Below are 10,985 nucleotides of genomic sequence, written 5' to 3'. Positions count from 1 at the left end.
GTAAATAAAAAGTACAAAAGGTAAATAACATAAATGGAAACACAAATTAAACCGTTTTTTTTTCTTAAGCCCTAAGTAAGAGAAAATAGTAGATAACAAATAAGTAAAAAATACGAAAGGTGAAGGACATAAATGGAAACACAAATTAAACCGGGTTTTTCTTAAGCGTTAAGTACGAGAAATAGTAGATAATAAGTAAGTAAAAAGTACAAAACGTGAATGGCATAAAGAGAAACACAAATTAAACCTTTTTTTTAAGCCATAAGTAAGAGAAAATAATAGATAACAAATAAGTAAAAAATATAAATAGTTAAGGGTACTATACAGAGATAAAAATTAGTTGTAGATATTGATTTTTATTTAACTAATAAGCAAAGTAATTTGGACGTTACATGTCCCAAAAATTAGTTTTAAGGTATCAAAAAGATATTTTTAAAAAGATTAAAATACTGTTTTAATATTATTAAAAATACAAAATCTTAAGAGCATATTTCGATATAATATAAAATGCCAAAATTTACATTTTTATTTATGTTTTGCATTCTAAAATTAATATATGATTTTTAAAAATTAATGCAACAAGCGGCACTATTTTTTTATGAATATTATATTTTTATGATTTTCTTTATTTTTCATCTTTAAAAAATAAAATAAAATAAAAACGACGTCAAAAAATAATGAAATTTTGTGGATACAATCCTTACATTTTTCTAGGCATGCCAGAAAAAAATTGCCTCAAAAATTGGCAAAAAAAGTAAAACTTGTCAAAAAGCCGCCGGCTCACGTAGTGGGGTGCCCAGGGGTCAGCTCAGGGGCCGAGATGGGTAAAAAAACGTACAGTTTTATTTATTTTTTACATTTTAAAATTAATAGATGATTTTTAGCAATTAATGCAATAAGTGGCACTATTTTTTGATGAATATTTTATTTTTTATGATTTTTTTTTATTTTTCATCTTTAAAAATTAAAATAAAATAAAAATGACATAAAAAAATAATGAAATTTTACATACACGATCCTTACATTTTTCGCCTACTGTATATATATATATTTGTACACATAAGCTAGCAGCAAGCCAGCTCTCCCTTGGAATTTTCATTGTTTGTTCTTTATTTTCTTATGATTTGATAGTTAATTTCTTACTAATTCGATTCGTTTAATGAGATTTTCATCTCTTGTTTTTTTTTTTTTTTTTTTTTTTTTCCTTTTACAATTGGCTTTTTCTTTCATATATGTGGATGTCTTTTCATATACTTTGATATCAACGTACGAAACCATTTTTTCTACTAGAATATAGTGAATACATTAATCAAGCACTTATTCATATAATTTGAGGTCCTTTCGGTATTCGTGTTGGGATTTACTTTTTTTTCTTTAATAAAGAAAAGGGACAAATAATATCAAGACATCAAAACACAATCGAACTAGGTTGACACCACTTGGAAAGCAACTGAAAATTACTAAATGGAAAGAAACAATACAAATAGTATAAGAAATTTAGCGACAACCGAGAAAGAAACATAAATAAATAAATAAATAAATAAAAGAACATATCTTAAAGGATATACCCAATCTTAAAAGAAAGAAAAAAAGTTTCTTTAAAACCCTAAATCGTAAAATCTCAAGAAAAAATCCAAAAAAAAATAAGGAAGTGCGATTCTGGACTAAGTAATCTTTTTATGTTTTTCGTAGAAAAGCATACAAACTCAAAGTAAATCTAAAGAAGGGAACAGATTGTTAAAGAATTTACAATAGATTAAGGTGATTTCATTATTATTTCATTTAATAACGGAATATATATACAGAGTTCATCTTGAGGCAAACTATTGGCATCACCTTCAACCATGGCTGGACAAGGCAAATTATTAGTCTCACTCGGCCACAGATATATATATATATATATATAAATGAGAAAGAAAATTACATAGATGCCATCAAAATCAAATAATTTTACATTTATTTCATTTTTGTAGATTTAAAAAAAAATTCTGGTAGAACATTTTATTCTATCATAATACTCTTTAAGATTAGAGCAGAAGATATGTATGGTCATCTTTATTGAGAAGAAAAATAAATGATTTGAGTATCATAAGTATAAAGATGACATGTTTTGAGTGTCATTTATGTATTTTCCCTATGTATTACGCTTTCAAGAAAGTGCGGACAAGACTTATTTAAAGCACAAACCAAATCCAAAAATATCTATAAATCTATGAATAATTTATGGGACAACAAATCAACTTGCACGTTTTTGCTACAAAATTCAAAGTCATACATTTGGCCTGAGCGCTCAGATAAAGAATTCAAAGTCATATTTGCAATTGCTTGTTGGCTTTGCTAATACCTTGCTGATCATAATTACTATATATGACAAGTCATGTGCAAAATAAGTCCAACCAAAGAGTGCAAGAAGATGCATATACCAACACACAAAACTAAAGTTGTCCATGAAAAAAACATGAATAGTTTGTCTGATAACTTTTCCTTTTTTCTTTTCGTTTATTTCCAGTTTTGTCCTAAACTTTACCATCATTCCCATTTTATTTTCTGATCTTAAAAACATACACTTTCACTATTTTAAACTACAAATTCATCTCATTTAACCGCACTTTGTTAAAAATTTTGTTACAAATAAAAAGAAAAGAACCACGAAGATAACGTTTTTCATTAATCTCAACTATGCTCTCTTAAATTTCATGGTCATTTGTATTTTGATTCTTGAACTCATAAGACTCTCACTTTACCGTTCAAATTTTATACTAGCCTCACTTAATACTTTGTTAAAATTTATGTTAAAAATAGATAGAACATGCAGTCTTTTTTATTTTTATTTTTTAATTCTAACAACAACACTACATGATTGCACTTAAACTCTTTTTCTTTTGTTTTTGTTTTTGTTTTTGTCTTTTTTTTTTTATAGAATTTCTAACAAAGAGGTTAAGTGTGACTAATTTAAAATTTAAGGAGTTTAAAGGGGAGCAAATTAGTGAGAATAATCTTAAAATATAAGGGTATATTCTCAGGGAAAAAACTAAAAATACCACTTAAAATAATATATTAGTCCACTTTTACACTCAATTGTTTGAAAAGGCATAAATAATAAGCTTATAAAAACCATGATAAAGAGCGTACTTCTCTAATCTCCTAATACTTTTACCCTCTAGTGGTAACTCACCGCGTCTTTATTATTTATATTTTAAGAAGAAATTTAACAAAAAAGGGTTAACTAAATAGGACATATTCAAAGTTTGAAGTTAGAATTTATAATGTTAGAAGGACAAAGAGAATAACGCATGGTCATGAATGTGAAAAGTATGCATGGTCGTGTCATTTCATGTCGGTCGGCTCATGAAGTCTGATTTAGCAGGAAGCAAGAGTTGGCAAAAAATTGACTATAAAAATATATAACAGAATTTCTACTATAGGAGATAGGAGATGTCTTTCGTCTGGCAGACACTATTTACCTGATTGATTCGGCGGAAGACATTATACAAGATTTATGTTGAATTGTATAATTATTGTATGTAAATATACAAGACATATAATGAATTGTACAACTTTCCGTACAACTTATACATATTTACATGTAAATATACAAGACTTATGTAAATATACAATTTTCATATACTAAATTGTACAAGACATATGTTGAATTATACAATGTGTAAATATATAAGACTTATATTTAATTGTACAACTATCTTTATGTAAATGTACAAAAAATCTCTAAATTGTACAACTGTCATTCTAGTCAGGTAAAAGATGTTTGCCTGACCAAAGACTTTGCCCAGGAGGTATGAACTTTTTACTATATATATATAAACTATTATTTTAGCCATTATCTCTTTAACCGTTTGATTAGTTAGTGGTCACATTTAAAAATAGACAGTGCGTGAAATAGAATTGCAACTACACATAGATCAGACTTTGAAAATTAATTTGACAGCTAAAACAATATTTTCTACCAGCAATAAAAAAAAAGATAGTTATTATCGTAAAAATTCTCTAAAATAAAAAAGAATAGGAGTAAAAACTCAATTTCATTCGTTAATGATAACGATCTTAATTACAAAAAGGCATACATACGAGTAAGCCCTAAAACATTAGTCGATGGACGGCAAATACAATGGAAACAATTTAAAGTTTAGGGGCTCAATTAAAAATGATTCTAAAGTTTAAAAACATCAGTGATAATAATTTTAAAAAAAATGCAAAAAGAAAAAAAGGAACAAGGCTCTTCAATATTAAAGGGTGGGTCGACAAAAGATTGCTCATTTAGTGGATCTACTCTCTGTGTTGACCAAGTCAGCTCCAAAACGGTTGCAAATTTAAAATTTTCTAGAAGAGTTGGAAAAAAAAAAGTGAAAAAAAAACACATGCATCCACTCCATTTAATTTAATTAATACAGTGGGAGAAAAAAAAATCATACTGACATTTTTTTTTTTTCATAAACCAAAAATTCAACAGTACAATATTTTCAATTTTACCAAATAATTAGGCATTTGCTAATTAAACTCCACCGACCGTATTAATATGTCATAAAAGCTCCATTACATTCTAAGAACAACAAACACGAATTATCAAATAGAAAAAAAAAAAAATTATGAAAATGAAACATGATATGAAAAAATTAGTAATTACGAGAAAAAGTGGGAAAGAATCACCCAACACCCCACAAGATATTCAACATTAACCACTTGTCACAATTGAAATCGATTATTTGACATGATTAAGGCCTTAGGCGTGATCTTAGTTAAGTATTTTCAATAATTACACTTACTAATTGGATCCTCTCGGTTTGAGTCTTATCTCATTGATTTACAAGGATTTTTTCTTTTTAATCTTCACTTGCTCATATTTTGCTTTATTTTGAGAATTTGTTTCGATTCTCAAGTTTGTTTAGGTAAATTTGTTTTCTCTTTGAGTAATTCAATTAGACTATGGTACTATTTGCATAATTTAATTCAATGTTTTAGTATGATGCATTAATTATCATCTCGTTACTTTAGAAAGTAGTAGACTTGTACAATTTCGTTTATATTTTCTTGACTAATTTATGTTTATACCATAATGTCAGAAGTTAGGAATTAGTTAGGATAAAGTTAAGTAGGATTTTGTTCTATTCAAATTTAAATAAGTTCCTGCTTTTATCTGTCTTGTTTAAATTTAAATAGGATTCTTCTTTTCTTAAATTCAAATAGTAAAATCCGAGTATAGATATAGAAGAACTGATTGTTAATATGTTTTCTTTATGCGATGTGGGACTCTACTAGTAACTATTTCTACTTGTACATTTCTATAAGTTTTTTAAACTAATACTATGTATTCCCATAGGGATGAAACCCTGTCCTCTGACAAGGGAACGGGTCCCATCTGTGGGATCCACGTGGATATAAAACATTTAAAAAAAATTAATAAGATTTTAAAGATTTCTTTTGAGTAATATACAATTTTTTTTTAGTTTCTATTTATTCTAAAGTTTCACGTACTATATTCATATCATACAAGAAATCTTATTACTAAAAATGTATGTAAGAAAAACTCTAACACAATAAGAATTGTTGTTACGAATAACAACCAAAAATATAATAGGATAGTATATATAATAGTAAAGAGAAAAACAAATCTAGACCAAAATTAAGAACAAATAATTTGAAGATTGATCTATTGCGGATAATGCACTAGAAATTTAGATAGTCAAATACTAGGTCAGAAAAAGATGGAAATTGTGACTTTGAGTCTTTTAGAAAAATTGACAAAACTTGCTATTTTAAAAATGAACAATATCCCAAGAAGAAAAGGTCGTCCTATGAGCTTAGAGCTCATGGTGAGGGAGACTTTAAAATGAGATAATCTTAGGATTTTCTCTTAATTAGGTTGTTTAATTATCATTTTGTTTGCTTTTGATTTTTTTTCTTTCTCTTTTTTTTTTTTATATATGTTCTAGTTTGTAAGAATTTGTTTTCTTTTCTTTTTGATAATGTTTTTGCTTATTTAATAGAAAATCATGATTGATATACTATTCTTTCTTTTTTGAATTCTTCAAACGATTTTTTTTTTTTTTGGGGAGAGACCATGATTAATGATAAAGTTAAAAGAAAAGTTTAGTAAAATTTTCGTCTTTTCTTCTTGTTTTTCAATGGAACAATCATTCAAAAGAGGATTGCAACATACTTGTAATGGAGTATGAAATATGTCACAAGAAACATTTGAAAAGATAAAATAGTTAATTATTATAAGAAAAAATAGAATAAATGTTGAAACAATATTGAGAAACAAAAATCTTTTAGTACCAGTCCTGTTCTATGAGTTTTACAAATTAAACTAACACGTAAATATAATAATAGGATTTGTTTTCCTTTTTGTAGAAAAAAAAAATTAATTAATATGATTAATATTTTGAGGTGTAAAAATAACAAGTTAAGGGCTTCTAACAGAGGAATCTTGTCATAAAAAGCTAATCAATTAATGATCCTAATAATAAGGACCTTGACTTAAGGGGGACCTTGACTTAAGGAGGCCTTGATGGCCTTTTCCTTGAGCCGACAGTCGGCATTGCTCCTTGCCTCCTAACCACAGCCAAGGTCCTCCTCTAACCTATTCTTGCCTCGAAAAAATTCCGTCGTCCTCTAACGGCGGTGGCGGCAGAATTAACAAAAAGGCAGAGGCGGAGAGGGGCGGTGGTTGTGGTGGACAAATTTTTTAATTAATTAATTAATTAATTAGGATTATGGATCCCAGTTTCTTTTGTAATAGCACCAAGCTAGATCCCAACAGGGAATGGTGTGTAAAATTCTCAGAATTAAATTACGCGGTGATGTGCTACAAACAAACGCTGCTCAGAAAGGAAGGGCTTTGGAGGGCAGAAAACGCCACCAGTTTACTAATACCAACATTCTTATCTCAATTGGTTCTCATCATTTCCATTAATCACCTTCTCATGTTCGCCTTCAGGCCTCTACGTCTTCCTCGCATTACCGCCGAGATACTTGTAATGTCCCGATCATACATGTTGCATAAGCATAACATACATTATACGTGACAATTAAAAACTTGCATGAATGTATTTATTTATTTATGTATTTATATATGTTTCTATATATAATGTGTTGCTATGAGCTGCTGTTTTGCTTAATTCCTTTGATCAATTAGTTACAATTAATCCATGTCATTATTCATCTAATTAATAGAAATATATTTTCTTTTTTTGTATTTTACAAATTTATGTTAATTAATTGTTCATGATATGTGAGCAATACATAAATGTTGTCACGCTAATAGGGTTAAAGATTTATGTCAACTTTTTGTTAATTTATTACTAGCAAAAAAAAAAAAAAAAAAAAAGAACTTGAAATTTCTGTAAATTATTGTTAATTTTGTGATTAATTATATCCTTGAGCTTTAAATGTGTCAACCCTCTATGTGTCAAAGTTTGGAAAGTCGGCCAACATGCTCTTTTTGTCTAATAGCTAAGTTGCGAATTAATTGTTTTTCGACATTTATGATTTTATCAAATTCTCTTAAATTATTATATATGTTTTTTTTTTAATATTTCAATTGATTGCAAAAATACTTTATATTTATGCAGGGTGGTGTAATATTAGGTGCAGGTGGAGTTGCCGGCACAATGTTTGGCAAAGATTACCTATTTCCATACAGAGCCATAATGACATTAGAGACTGTGGCCAACTTAGGGTTACTCTATTATATGCTCCTGCTTGGACTTGAAGTTGACCTCAAACCAGTAATACAAGCCCCAAAAAAGGCCTTCACCATTGCCCTATCCGGCCTCCTCCTTACCTTCCCGGTCGGCGTCGCCTTGCACTACATGGTCGTCGAGAATTTTACGGTCGCCACCGACGGTTTGCCAACTAGATACGGGCCGCTCTTTTGGGGCATTGCCCTCTCCACCACTAATTTCCCCGAGCTCGCACAAATCCTCATCGACCTCAAACTCCTCCGCTCTGAGGTGGGGCGCACCGCGCTTTCCGCCGCCGTCATGACCGACCTCACCTCATGGCTCCTCTTCGTCGTATGCATGGCCGTCATCAACACCGGCCACGTCTACACCCTAGTGCTCGGCGGGGACTTCGTGGTTCTCTCCCTCTTTGTCTTCCGGCCGGCTCTCTCGTGGGCTGTCGGCCTAACAAACCAGCGCATTGTCGAGGGCGGAAGCGGCTACAACGACTACCACATAAGCTTCATCTTAGCTCTTGCCGTCGCCTTCGGGTACGTGACTGACGCCTGCGGGTGTCACTCGATTCTCGGGGGTTTCATGTTGGGGGTGATCATGCCTAAGGGAGAGCTCAAGGAGAAGTTGATGGAGAAAGTGGAGGACTTTGTTTTAGGGCTTATGATGCCATTATTCTTCATTGTTGTTGGGCTGAGGACAAACCATTTGCTAGTGTTTGGAGGGCAGTTTGGAATCGGGAAGATTATCGGGGTTTTGGGTTTGGCTTTTGTGGCTAAAATAGCCAGCACTTTCCTTGCGGCTGTTTTCTTCAACAAAATGAAGTTCAGAGATAGTTTGGCTCTGGGGTTGCTCATGAACACCAAAGGATTACTAACATTGATTGTTATTAGCTCCGCCAGGGACATAAAGGTATGCAACTTGATTATTCTTTGGATTAATGTCATAAATGCACCTGAACTTTATACCTTATTTCAACATGTCTTTTGAACTTTGAAAAAGGTTCATTTCACTCTCTGAAATATATACCCAGTTCAAAATGTCCACTACATTTATAAACTAGTAAATTGATGACGTGGCATTATTTATGTTTTTATAAATGGCATCTTAACTATTAGTTTTAAGTCAATTTGTGCCTGAATTATTATTTTTGTATCAACTTACCCCTAACTTTTCAAAAGATCAGGGACAAGTCGACAGAAATTAATAGTTCGTGGATATTTATATTAAAAAAAAAAAATTAGTTCAGTGGGTATTTTGAACCAATTTTCATAATTTAGGAGTTGAGATAAACCCTTTTCAAAATTCAATTCACATACAGTTTGAAGTATAGAGTTTAGGAGGCATTTATAAACTTAATCCTTATTCTTTTAGGAAAATGGGATTCATCCCTATGCCATAAATCTCCATTATTCATGTAACAATGGGTCTCACTAAATTAGTTCTTCCTCACCATCTCATGAAACTAACTTTATGTGAGCAGTGTGGTTTTGTTCTCATGATGAATAGGAGCACTGATGCTCTGTTTGTTTCGAGGGTTCTAGTCTGATTTAGGATCATGATTCTTGGTTCTTTACAGTGTTTTTCTCTTACAAAAAATTTAAATTTCAAAAATCAAAATCATGAACCATGGTTCTGAACCTATGAACCAAACATCAGCTAATTCTTTTATTTATTGTATAGCTTGATTCCGTCATTCTTATGTTTGCTTTTAAGTATCTGTTAACTCTATTATATGATAGTCTAACATATCTTAATGAGATTTGAACGATTAAAAATTGTCGCTTAAAAGAGTCCTATTGCTTAAGTTATTTTGGAAGATCGCTCTTAATTTAACTTTTCAATGTTTTCAACACTTTGTGTCCTATTTAGTGCATTTTTTTTTTCGTGTTCTACCATAGACTTTTCCTAAAGAATTATTTACAATATTGCAGAGTACCAAACTCTCTTCGGATATGAAGGATAAAATTAGATAAAATATATAAAAGATGAAGGAAAAAAAAGTGATCTATTTTACCTAATTATTATAAGTCGGTAAAATAACAAGTACTTGTTTTTTAGTTATATTATGGTCGTATCATGATTGTTTATTAATTTCGATAACGGTGTACTTTCTAATTTCTTCATTTTACTTTTCAATCTTAAAGAACGAAAAAGACATTATCTTCTCCATGTCATACAAATTGTACTTAGAAACTTTTACTTTAAATATTTTGTGGTTTTCGTGATCATTTCTCATACTGATGATAAAGATATATGACAAACATTTTCCAGGTTTTGAACAACCAAACTTTTACTATCCTCATCACTGCGCTTTGGTTGATGACTGCAGCCGTCGGACCAATTCTATCCTTCGCTTACAAGTCCGGCAAACCCTCCGGCGAATACAAGCGAAGCTGCGTGACAAGCGTAGAACCTCATGAGTCGGAGCTCCGAATCCTCACATGCTCTCACTCCTCGCAAGAAGTGACCGGCATTGCTAACCTCCTCGATGCCTCCAACCCCACCAAGGAATCTCCGATCTCCGTCTTCGCCCTCCATCTAGTCGAGCACGTTGGTCGCGCCTCCGCAATGCTAATAGTCCACAATGCCTGTAGGATCGACGAGACCGGAGGCGACAAAGATGATGACTCATCCGCTGTTGCTGCCACCTCAGCCTTCAACGACCTGAAAAATGGTAAGGAATTAGGCTCACTCTTCATTCACCCGCTTACCGTGGTCTCGTCCTTTGCCACAATGCACGAGGATATCTGCAGCTTAGCGGAGGAGAAGCAAACCAACCTCATAATCCTCCCCTTTCACCTCAAGCCCACCACTGACGGAGGCGTGGAGAGCACAAAGGGAAACCCTTTTCGTATCATGAACAAGCACGTTTTGGAGAACTCGCCATGCTCGGTGGCAGTGTTGGTGGACCGCGGCCACCGACCACCAACGGTGCTTGCCAAGTTAGACAATCAGGGCCACCTCTGCCGCCACTTCTTCGTGATCTTCATTGGTGGACCAGACGACCGCGAGGCATTGGCCTACGCTCAAAGAATGTCTGGAAACCCTAACATCGGCTTAACAGTCACCCGGTTTTCCTTAGATAATGAAAATCATGTCGAATTAAGTACCGATGATGAAGAAAAAGAAGAGAAATTACTAGATAATCAATGTCTCGAGGAGTTTCGCCGTGAGACAAAGAACAACTCAGCGGTGAAGCTGAGAGATGTCGTAGTAAGAAGCTGGGACGAGATAGTGAAAGTGATCATAGACATGGAAGGCGACGAGTACGACCTTATAATAGTTGGAAGA

At 32.2% G+C, this 10,985-nt stretch overlaps 1 protein-coding gene across 1 annotated transcript in view; it reads left to right on the top strand.

The window, feature by feature from the left end:
• Positions 1-6,818: 6,818 nt before the first annotated feature.
• The window catches only part of LOC21388106 (cation/H(+) antiporter 15), a 4,586-nt gene continuing 419 nt past the window's right edge, over positions 6,819-10,985 (top strand). Inside the window, exons 1-3 of the mRNA XM_024175749.1 lie at positions 6,819-6,992; positions 7,590-8,603; positions 9,966-10,976. Of these exons, the coding sequence (XP_024031517.1) occupies positions 6,819-6,992; positions 7,590-8,603; positions 9,966-10,976 (2,199 nt within the window). The remainder of the gene's footprint in view (positions 6,993-7,589; positions 8,604-9,965; positions 10,977-10,985) is intronic.

This window comes from Morus notabilis, unplaced genomic scaffold, assembly GCF_000414095.1.
Source record: "Morus notabilis unplaced genomic scaffold, ASM41409v2 Scaffold872, whole genome shotgun sequence".
NCBI lineage: Eukaryota > Viridiplantae > Streptophyta > Magnoliopsida > Rosales > Moraceae > Morus > Morus notabilis.
The sequence above is the reverse complement of the archived record's forward strand: the minus strand, read 5'-3'. Positions and strand labels throughout refer to the sequence as shown.